The sequence below is a fragment of the Esox lucius genome, chromosome 7, assembly GCF_011004845.1.
Source record: "Esox lucius isolate fEsoLuc1 chromosome 7, fEsoLuc1.pri, whole genome shotgun sequence".
In the NCBI taxonomy this organism is placed as follows: domain Eukaryota; kingdom Metazoa; phylum Chordata; class Actinopteri; order Esociformes; family Esocidae; genus Esox; species Esox lucius.
Window position 1 is genome coordinate 41573313 of NC_047575.1, and position 12397 is coordinate 41585709.

General features: G+C 40.6%; 1 protein-coding gene across 4 annotated transcripts in view; it reads right to left on the bottom strand.

Annotated features, from left to right (window-relative positions):
- Positions 1-12397, bottom strand: part of rxfp2a (relaxin family peptide receptor 2a) — a 77145-nt gene that overhangs the window by 23197 nt on the left and 41551 nt on the right. For all 4 annotated transcript variants that reach the window (XM_010904254.5, XM_020047745.3, XM_020047747.3 and 1 more), the window contains 3 exons: positions 9011-9082; positions 3287-3358; positions 859-933 (listed from right to left, as the gene is read on the bottom strand). In XM_010904254.5, the coding sequence (XP_010902556.2) occupies positions 859-933; positions 3287-3358; positions 9011-9082 (219 nt within the window). The remainder of the gene's footprint in view (positions 1-858; positions 934-3286; positions 3359-9010; positions 9083-12397) is intronic.

Genomic DNA, 12397 nt, shown 5'->3' on the forward strand with positions numbered 1-12397 from the left:
GGTTAGTCCCGATGAGGGCTGTCACGATATCAGATTTTCACTACACGATTATCGTGGCCAAAACAATTTTTGGTTGACACTGGTTGTTTTTAAATGTGCTTTATGAATAAATTTGACTTGACTTGTCTTGACAAGGCGTTTCTGTGTCTGGCATTATAAATGAGGGTTAGGTATTTGTGAATCAGGAATTATCAGTTAGGGTTAAGTGTTTGTGGACCAGGCATTATCAGTTAGGGTTAGGTATTTGTGAATCAGGAAATATCAGTTAGGGTTAAGTGTTTGTGGATCAGGCATTATCAGTTAGGGTTAATTGTTTGTGGATCAGGCATTATCAGTTAGCATTAGGTGTTTCTGCCTTTCTGGGTAAGGATTAGCCAGGAACAAACCCTCCCAATTAGGACACTCACACATACACACACACACACACACACACACACACAGACACACACACACACACACACACACACACACAGACACACACAGAGAGAGAAACATAGAAACAAAAGATGTGTATCAGTTAGGGAAATTTCTTCATAATTAGACTGTGCCTTATATCTACTTTGATATAATAATGGCAGATTTTTGTTCTGTGTGTTTGCAACATACATACATAAAAAATATTTACAACTTGCCTGCCAAAATACTATTTCAGGCAGACAGGCAAACATAGATGGGTAGACAGAAAAATAAGATGATATAAAAATAAACCAATACAGAATAATAAATGTTTACATCATACATAGACCATAAATATTCAGACGAATAGATTGATAGCACTGTGTGCCGGTCCAATCAGATATTATTAATAGATAGATAGATAGGTAGATAGATAGATAAAAGGTGGCAATTGATACATACACCCAGCTGAGGTTGGGCATGTGTTGACAGAGGCTTGGCTGAGGGAGTTGCTCCAGAGAGGTATTCACCATAGAACTAGAGGACAGAGAGATCACAGGATGTTTAGAAGATCACAGACAGAACCCTGTGACCTCCTCGGAGAACTCTGCTGGAACCCATACTCCCAGAGAACAGGGACGATATGCCCACTCCAGGATACTCTGTTGGCAAGATAACAGGCACTGTTAGGTAAACCCAAACAAACTTCTGTTCTTCTGGAGGACACAATATTACACAACTATTCAAACATTGATTGTTCATAGTCTAATATTATAGTCAATACTTCTTTTAAAGGGGTAGTTTACCATATCAAACTTCTATTAAAGGCATAGTTTACCTCAAATGTCTTGAAAGTTTTAGTTAACACTAGAAAAATGTTTGTTAAATGGTAGTGTAGCTGACTCAAACTCCATGTAATGGTGTATATTACTGTGTATGGACATCACGTCCGACCTGAATCTATAGTTCCACATATCTATTCAAGGCAAACCGATTTTTTATCAAACATATTTGAGAGCAACAGGGACAGTTGGTTTTCTGCAGCCTTTCCACACCTCTTTGTAAGCAAAATAATTGGGTGCCTGTGCCTGTTTCTCCATCTGGGAGAATCGACTGAATTTAACCATTCTCAGAAAATACTTTTAACATCTTCCCTACATTTCTCTGATTGCCTGTTTGTTGCACTTTCCATTCTCTGTTTCTCTTTTTATTCCCAATTTAAATGTTCCCTGTCTTTCTATCTCTATTCTTTGCTCATCCTCTATAAAATATAAAGAGGTTACCATCCAGAATTTGTAAAAGATGTATTTGAAAATGTAATTCATAGAAGAAGAAAAAAAAGGATGAAATGTGTGTTTTTATTTGCACAGAAAAGTATATATATATATATATATATATATATATATATATATATGTATATATATATATATATATATATATATATATATATATACCCACACACACACACAACAAATTTGACACACTATTTAACAGCCGCATTTGGTTCCTTGGATGAAGAAACCTTGTCAGGAAATGACAGAACTAGTGAAAGAAAGAGTATCAATGAAAGGTGAGTGGAGTGCAGGAACACAAGAATGAGGGAACAGGAAAAAAAGATTGAACAAAAAGAGGACAGTATTCTCATCATGATCTTGACGCAGGACGTTTTATTTACTAAATAACAAGAACATGACAGAACATGAGAGAACACGAGAGAACATGAGAGAACATGACAGAAAATGGCAGCGGACCAAGTGAGCATAAAACAGCAAGAGAGATAGACAGAGATAGAGATTTTGAGAGCTTCATCCCACCACCTCTTCTGATTTATCTGGTACATGGGCCTTTTGGCTTCACACTACCTCCTCTGACTGGTCTGGTACATGGGCCTTTTGGCTTCACACTACCTCCTCTGATTGGTCTGGTACATGGGCCTTTTGGCTTCACAATACCTCCTCTGATTGGTCTGGTACATGGGCATTTTGGCTTCACACTACCTCTTCTGATTGGTCTGGTACATGGGCCTTTTGGCTTCACTCTAACTCCTCTGATTGGTCTGGTACATGGGCCTTTTGGCTTCACACTACCTCCTCTGATTGGTCTGGTACATGGGCCTTTTGGCTTCACACTACCTCCTCTGATTGGTCTGGTACATGGGCCTTTTGGCTTCACACTACCTCCTCTGACTGGTCTGGTACATGGGCCTTTTGGCTTCACACTACCTTCTTCTGACTGGTCTGGTACATGGGCCTTTTGGCTTCACACTACCTCCTCTGATTGATCATTGGATGGAGACATTGAAACAGAAAGAGTTTAATAACTGTGTAATTCTGTTCTGGAGCCAATGGTCCATGAAATCCATAACCCCATTCAGAACAATCCAAATTATTCCCATCACTGACTAACTCACTGCGGTTAATTATTCCAAATAAAAACATATGCTTGAATACAGAACGAGGTATTATCAAGGTCACTGAATGAAAACATCAGCACACAACTCACTGGAAGGAAATAATACATCAGGATTCAAATAAACTTCTTCCCAGACTTCATGTGCTTTACTCTTTGGCTTCTACCGACCAATCAGCACCCAGAATATTATGCTCAAATAGCTAGGACTTCATTTTCACTTTGTACCTACTGGTACCTTTCATGTAAAGTGCCTGGTTCAGAGTTAAATATGGAACGTTCAAATGTTTATCATCACATTTCAGAGGGAAAACTCCTCATTCAAACACTAACATCCATAGCTGGATTTAAAATTGTGCAACAGTTATTCATTAAACACAAAAGTTTAACAAATCATTGAAAACAATGTGACCTCTTGTTGAGGTCCACATTAATGAATGTGTGTGTGCGTGTGTGTGTGCGTGCGCATTTGTCCACTCACAGAAACATTAAAGAGGTGAGGCCAGTGAAGGTGTCTTGGGAAACAATCTTTAGGGGGTTATGGTCCAACAACCTGAACAGAAACATAGAAATACTCTTCAGGCGGTTGTACTCCAACAACATACACAGGGAGGGACATAGAAACAAATACCTCATACAATACAGAGTCAAAGAGAGAAAGAAAAAAGAGGGAAATGTACAAAAGATAATGAGGATAACAGTGCTAGTTATGTATGTAAAAGAATGAGACATCGACAGAGACAGGAATGTCCCATGTACAACAATATTTTATATACGTGAAATACTGTACTTTAGTTTTATTCAACTTTTGAATGTGCTCATGACAATTAACAACAAACTCACTGCAATTAACAACAAACTCAAAGCCAAAGACCTCACGACAATTAACAACGAACTCATGACAAATAACAACAAACTCAAAGCTAAAGAACTCACAACAATTAATAACAAACTCATGACAATAAACAACAAACTCATGACAATTAACAACAAACTCATGACAATAAACAACAAACTCAAAGCTAAAGAATACATGACAATTAACAACAAACTCATGACAATTAACAACAAACTCAAAGCTACCAGGGGCACTTGACAATTAACACCAAACTCATGACAATCAACAACAAACTCAAAGCTACCAGGGTCATATCACAATTATATTTCAAAGTGCTCTATTAAGTAAACAGTTATACAGTTAACAGAATAAAAAACTTTTTAAACAATGACTTTGGCTCATAAACATTGATTGCGTGTGCAGATTTATTAGTGTAGGAAGTTCAGCCAGGAAACCTGAGTGGTAATTGGTCAGCGACTCATCAGCTGTTGTCAGATAACTCCTATCACAATGTCAGATTTTATATCTGTCTAATTAAAGGTTACTGTCTGATATGCGGATGGACATCCACCCACCACCCCTGCCTCCACCTGTGTTTTCTTTGTGGGCAGGACCGGAAACGCAGAACCTTGCTTGTTGTGGACTGCTATTAATAATACTACAGTGATGCTATGGTTGGTAGTATGGTATACAGGATCATGTGATGCCAGTGAGTTACCCCAGAGGAGGAGAACCTAATACAGAGGAGCATTGCATGTACATGGCTGTGCATAACTTCTCTAATTAATGGTTAACTTATATATGATGTTTTCTGTCTGAACTTATTTAGAGAATAAAATAAAAAACGAAAGCCTACACACATATATCAAAAGAAACCTTGACATTTCTATATTGACAAGAATTAGTACAAAACACACAATCTAAATACTTTCGGATGATAGACAGGGAATTTTTCCACTATGCATCAACCCTGTTGTTGCTTCATCTTTGGACTTAGGCTAGATATCTGTATTATGCCGACTTAAAAATAGCTTTATAACATATTGATTTTAGATATCAATCTACATATCTATGTATTTGATTAATTGTCAGTCACAATAAGAACATTTGGAAAGTTCAGTCCTTCAGGTCAATGTCTCAAAGAACAGGTGAGGGCTCTATATTTGAGTTACCTAGATCTTTCCTGCAATGCAGGAAATATAAAACTTATTGTGTGAGGTTATGAAAGACTCATGAATCTAAGACGCTGCCTCCAAGTTCTGTCTCGATTTTCCCTTAAAAATTCACTTAATAATTCACTAACTCTGAGCAGGTCACCAAATGTGATCACACTGAGAAACACTGATCAAGACACATGATATCATCATGTGGTCGTTACTCCCAAGCTACTTTAAAAAGCTATAGCCTGGTAAAGAACGTTCCAATTATGGGTGGGATTCTTGGTGTATAATAATAATAATGTATTGCATTTATAAAGCGCTTTTCATCATAGAGGAATAATCTCAAAGTGCATGAAAAAGAAAATAAATAAAGAAACTACAATAACAATACCTATAATAATAATACATTTAATAAAATATATATACAGAATATATACATTAAACTATAATGATAATACAGTAAACTAAAATGATGCCCTTCAGGTTTTTTAATGGACATGAGAATATTTAAAATCAATGCTAGTTTACATTGTCTTTTTAAATGTCAACTGCCATACTTGCCTTTTCTACAATATTCAGTACGACTACAAATATTGCTGCTGATCTACAGTACTCTTTTAAAAACTGCTGCTATGCACAATGTTGTGTACATATGATTGCATTATCCTCTTGATATATTTAAATCTGTGTGTAAATTCCCTTCTCACTAATTCTCACCATTCATAAGCTTATTGCACTCATATGTATCTTATATTTCAATAACTATCAATTGCCGCTAGGTCACACTGTTATGTATATTACTGCCATACTTGCTATATCTAAATGTTCAATAATACTACCCAGATAGCTGGTCGATCAAAATATTATCCAGATTGCTGCTAGTTTACAGTACTCTTTTTAAAATTGCTGCTAGTGTACAGTGTTATGTATATTGTTGCTTTATTTTATTATTATTTTCTGTCTAGATATATGTTCTGCTTATATACATTTCTTCTTAACTCTAACGACGTAGTTTGTTTGGTGCCATGTCATAAACATTTCATTGTATAGGATGACGCTGTGTTTTTCGGTGCATTTGACAAATAAGCCTTGAAACTGAAACTTGAAACTGAAACTAAAATGATAATCCATATTATTATATAATAATGTACAGTATAACTTGATTAAAGGAAAGGGCAGGCCAACTGATAGAGGTGTGTCTGATTTAAAAGCCATGAGGCTGTCAGGAAGGGAGTTCCAGAGGTTAGGTCCACTGTAAGAAAAGGTGCAGTCTCCCATTTTTCGGAACCAGGTTCTTGGTTTATTAAGCAGATTGGCGTTCCTGGACCATAGAGGGTGTGGAGGTTCATGGGGGAGAGCAGGTCAGATAAGTAGGCAGGTCCCAAGCCTAGGTCATCAAGGAGAGGTGTGATGAAGGTCAGTAAAGAGAGGTGTGATGAAGGTCAGTAAAGAGAGGTGTGATGAAGGTCAGTAAGGAGAGGTGTGATGAAGGTCAGCCAGGAGGGGTGTGATGAAGGTCATCAAGGAGAGGTGGGATGAAGGTCAGTAAAGAGAGGTGTGATGAAGGTAAGTAAGGAGAGGTGTGATGAAGGTCAGTAAGGAGAGGTGTGATGAAGGTCAGCCAGGAGAGGTGTGATGAAGGTCAGCCAGGAGAAGTGTGATGAAGGTCAGCCAGGAGAGGTGTGATGAAGGTCAGTAAGGAGAGGTGTTATGAAGGTCAGCCAGGAGAAGTGTGATGAAGGTCAGTAAGGAGAGGTGTGATGAAGGTCAGCCAGGAGAGGTGTGATGAAGGTCAGCCAGGAGAGGTGTGATAAAGGTCAGCCAGGAGAAGTGTGATGAAGGTCAGCCAGGAGAGGTGTGATGAAGGTCAGCCAGGAGAGGTGTGATGAAGGTCAGCCAGGAGAGGTGTGATAAAGGTCAGCCAGGAGAAGTGTGATGAAGGTCAGCCAGGAGAGGTGTGATGAAGGTCAGCCAGGAGAAGTGTGATGAAGGTCAGCCAGGAGAGGTGTGATGTGGGCAGATTTATCTGATTGTCTCAAGATCCTTGCAGCACTGTTTTAGATGAGCTGTATTTTATTACCTGATTTTGCTGTCAGACCCACTAGTACTGCATTCTCATAATCAATACTGGAGAAAACAAATTAATGGATAAGCTTTTCTCCATCAGAGGTCTTAGGCAGGAAATGTTCTTAAGGTGAAAAAATTACAGAGATGTCTAGCATGGGCCTTAAAAGAGAGAGTTGGGTCAAATTCCACATCAAGATTGGTGAGGACTGAAGAGGGGAATGATGTGGCTGTCAAAGGCAGGGCAGATGCTGTAAGAGTTGGTGATTTGCTGTTGGGTTCCTATAAGCATTGTGTCTGTCTTGCTGCTAATTGAGTTGGAGGAAGTTGTTCTGCATCCAATATTTAAAGAATGTGTGCGCAGATTGTGGTGTAACTTTACCCCGAATCCCTCACTTTTCCCTCAGTGCTTATGCTAAACCGCTCCGGCGCTCTTTCCATCATCTGTTTCTCCCTGTTTATAAATGTTCCAGTGGAGTAATTGTAACAATTAAGGTTTTTAATTAGGTAAATAAAATTCAATAAAACTGCTTTGTAACAGCATTTGAACTGCATCCCGACTTCTGTTTTCATTCAATGGTGAAAGCATCCCGTTTCTCCATAGCATAGGGGAACCATTCACCCGGCCCCAGTGCTACACATTCACTACAGAAACAGTTGTTCCAGTTTATTTACGGAGGCGGCGGCAAGGTCGAAGAAGGAGGTTTTAATATAAACCAAAAGAAAAGAAAACTGAGCGCTGTGCGCTCCAGTCACAAAAAGACAATACACCGAAACAGCACAGGAACCACAGGACAGGAGAACGCGACAATACAACAATGATCGATCAGGACAGGGAGAAAATGACTGAACTAAATACACAGACTAACGAGGAGAACAGAAACAGGTGAGGGCTAAACACAGGTGAACAGAATATAACTATTCAACTGAACTGGGAACAGGAAAGACCAAATAAGGACATGACAAACCAAGAACACACAGAAAACACGAAGCGGAACTGTCCCGTCTGGCTGGGACCGTTACAGGTAGTCATATTTACAAGCACAACCCTGGCTGTCATTCTAAATCAGAGGGTTCAAACCGGTTCCAATGGAGGGTGTCTTCAGGCTTTCACTCTTGTACTTGATTGATGAATTAGGTCCCTAATTGGTTAGTTTCTACCCTCACCTGGTTGTTTAGGTCTCAACGGGGAACCAATTTATTGGAAAAACTAAAACCTGCAGACACCCTCCATGGAACTGGTTTGACAACCCTGTTCTAAATACAGATTACAGGTGAGAAATGATTTTAAATGGTCTCCTGACTCTTCCCATAGGAATAGTGCATAGGAATAAGCCATGATTTGTGAATAAGGCATTATTTGTGTCCAGTAAACTATTAACTCCAGAGGGTGTTTTAAAAGTACTTAAAACAACCACAAATTCTTATAAGATCTCTTGGAAGAAAGGCCACAAAATTGAAAATGGATGAACGCAACAAGGATGTCTCTAGGACTGCAAACACAGTTAGGGTTTTTACTGGTAACTAAAAAATACAATATAAAAAGGCACCCTGGAATACATGCAAATAAGGCCTGAATCCCTTCAGGGAATCTACAACAGTTGCCTTACAACAGGACCTCTCTCAAGAGCCTTTTTAGTTCCAAACTGAACCTACATTTTTCTCAAATTAAGATCCTACATCTGTAATCAACTCTGCAGTGGGATTAGGTCAAAATCAATGTATCATAGCTGGAACCCATACTCCCAGAGAACAGGGCCAGAGAGATTAGGCCCTCAACAAAATAGTGCAATATTTAGAAAATAAGACAATAGGCCCTGGTCAAAATAGTGCAGGGTAGGGTGTCATTTCGGATGCCTGTAGCTTTCATGCCACATGCACACACCAAAGGGAAGACTGTCAAAACAAACCTATACAAGTAAAGTATGGTTTTAATCATTTTGGATATGATGTGATCAAATGTTGAGCTACATTCCTTTGTGCTAAGGTAATAAAAAGAGTAATGGCACCCAATTAATCCAGCTGGTCTCTTTTAGTGTCCACAGAGCGGCATGAGCCAATCTCTTTGATGCAGTGAGTGGTTACGAGTGTGTGTGTGTGTGTGTGTGTGGGTGTGTGTGTGCATGTCTGACTGTGTACTCACAGCCACCATAAGTTATGCAGATCACTGAAGACACCCGGACTGAGAGACGAGATGGAGTTCTCACTGAGAAACCTGAAAGGATGAGACAAGGGATGTTTTATTTCGTTTTCTGAAAAAATTTAACGAAACAAACAAACAAAACAAACAAAAGCAAGACACAGAGGGAGGCAAGAAAAAGAGTGGGAGACAGGGGTTAGAGTGAGGAAAAAGTGACAGAAGAGAGGGACAGAGAGAAACAAAGAGAAAGACAAGGAAAGAAGAAAGAGAGAGGCATGTAGAGAAAGACAAGGAAAGAAGAGAGAGGCATGTAGAGAAAGACAAGGAAAGAAGAAAGAGAGAGGCATGTAGAGAAAGACAGAAATTGACAGAGACATTTATGAGAAAGAGAGAGAAAGAAAGAAGGAGATAGAAGGAGAAAGAAACAGGCAGGGAATCTAAGAGACAGAGAGAGGAAAAAGAGGGAAAGAGAAAGAGAGTGAAAGAGGGAAAGAGAAAGAAAGGGAAAGAGGGAAAGTGAAAGAAAAGGAAAGAGGGAAAGTGAAAGAGAGTGAAAGAGGGAAAGAGAAAGAAAGTGAAAGAGGGAAAGAGAAAGAAAGTGAAAGAGGGAAAGAGAAAGAAAGTGAAAGAGAGACAGTGAAAGAAAAGGAAAGAGGGAAAGTGAAAGAAAGGGAAAGAGGGAAAGAGAAAGAAAGGGAAAGAGATAGCAAAGGGGGTTACAGAGAAAGCATCTTCATGTACTCCTGATCATAATTCCTCCCACACAACTTGGATACAAACAGACGATTCCATCCTCCTGTCGCCCTTCCTTCCCTCCCAAAAAACGGAATTTCTCCGTTAAACTTCCAAGACCAATCATGGTCAAATTGTCTCCCGTTCGCTCTGACGTGAACAGATTAACTAATTTCGCTTTCCCCAGTCACCGACGTCGGTATATAATTCAGAATCCCATCCTCCAGCCATAAAATAGCGTCTGCTTGCGAGACTGTATCTTCAGATTGTCTCCACTTAGCACTAAACTGTGAGCCATTTAACAACTCACATTGTACGGCTGATGCACAGAGCCTAGTCTGACCCATGCTTTATGGTGGGTATTAACATAGCGGCAGATGAGACGAATGGGCCAAGGGTTTCTTGCGGGGCTTTATTATGAAATACGACATCCTGGATGTGTCTGCTGGCTGTGCTTTATGCAGCCAGATCTAATGCTAGATCCAAGGCCAATTCAGAGACATCTGTCCAGGTCCACGTGAAAGTCTGGAAACGGCCTTGAAGTAGTTAAATAGGCCTGCAATTTGATGGAGTGTTGTGGAGTGGGATGAAGTATGGCCGTCCATGGAGAGCTGTGGCTCACATGGTTGTGTGGCTAGCTTTTTCGTTCCAGTGCTGGCCACCCACCCAGCAACTCTTTTCTTTGTTCTTAACCAAACCCATTAAGCACTACGAATGTAAAACGTAACTGCTGTATTGCTTTGGTGAACCTTAGCTGTCGAATAAACAATGTTTATCTCTAGCCAATCCCACTTGTATGTGTATTCTGCCCTGTATTCAAAGTTGAGGTTGGGAAATCGTGACAGCGCCGAAGGCTTCACAACCAGATGCTACATGAGAACAAAAAATGTGTGTGAGAGAAATTAGATAACCAACAGTTGTCGTAAATCGGGCCCTTTACTTTTGTCCCAAAGACGAGTGATAGAGTGCACCTGCAAGAACAAATGCTGTATTTATCACCAGAAAGAGAGAGAAGGCAGAGGCAAGAATGGGAGGAAAGACAGGGAGAGAAAGACGGGGAAAACTTACAGGCAAAGAGAGAAAGCAAGTGTTCCAGACATCTTTCAAATACGAGCTGGAACTGTACCAAATAGAGCGGGGAGATGGAAGGTGGAGAGAGAAGATGGAGAAGGTAGATGGAGAGAGAAGTTGGAGAGGGAAGATGGAGATGGAAGGTGGAGAGAGAAGATGGAGAAGGTAGATGGAGAGAGAAGTTGGAGAGGGAAGATGGAGATGGAAGGTGGAGAGGGTACTATGAGCTATTGTCTGTACGGAGCCAACATCTGATAAAACTATCCAACGAGCTCCAGCTTCTTAAAAAACTGACAGACGAGCTCCAGCTTCTGAAAAAACTGACAGACGAGCTCCAGCTTCAGAAAAAACTGACAGACGAGCTCCAAAATCTGATACTAATTGACTGATGAGTGATGTCTATCCTGCTATTCAGAAAGGGAGTATTCCCCTCAACTACCAGTTTGAGGCCATTCTACCAACGGGAAGCTTCCCAATCACAGTTGGGAGGACAACATCGCAGGTGGGAGGACAACATCGCAGGTGGGAGGACAACATCGCAGGTGGAAGGACAACATCGCAGGTGGGAGGACAACATCGCAGGTGGGAGGACAACATCGCAGGTGGGAGGACAACATCATAGGTGGGAGGACAACATCACAGGTAGGAGGACAACATCACAGGTAGGAGGACAACATCACAGGTAGGAGGACAACATCACAGGTGGGATGACAACATCATAGGTGGGAGGACAACATCACAGGTGGGAGGACAACATCACAGGTGGGAGGACAACATCACAGGTGGGAGGACAACATCACAGGTGGGAGGACAACATCATAGGTGGGAGGACAACATGATAGGTGAGAGGACAACATGATAGGTGGGAGGACAACATGATAGCCATCACCAAGAGGAAACACTAAGAGATGTACTGACCACAAAATCTCAATACTAATCAATACTAGTCAATACTAATCCAGTCAATACTAATCCAGCTTCACGCGTGAATTGCTGAGTCCATCCTCACCTCCTCCACCACTGTCTGGTTTGGGTCTGCCAGCGTCCTGTGCTTTTTGACACAAGGTATTCGTCTGCTGCCCTAAACTGAGTTCCTCCATAAGTCAAGGGCAAGAACATTTTCAGGCAAGAGCTTTCCAATTTGGTGACCCCAACAATTATCCTGGCTGAGGCAGAGCGCAGCAGGGCAGAACAGGTCAACCACGACCAAAACCTGTCCAGGTTATATCTTTCTGCTGTGGACTTCAGCAACCAACCGCCTGTCCCACAGGGAGCAAACAGCCTCCATTTAGCAGGTTCCTGGAGCCTGACGGCCTCCTACTGAGAGGCTAAGTTATATTTCCGATGGACCTCGCGTGTAACTGACCACTAAAATAATTGAGTCCATATTATATGCGTGCTTTCTGCATTCATTTTCTCTATTGTTCCCAGCATGCATTATCTGCGTTCACATTATCTCGCTCAAATCTCTTTCTATTTAGTCAGTTTTTTCTCTATTGATATATCTTAGAACAAATTTCACAAAGGAAAATTATTCAGCAGAAAAAAAAATGGGAATTCTGATAGAGAGTATTCTTTGTGTAAGGG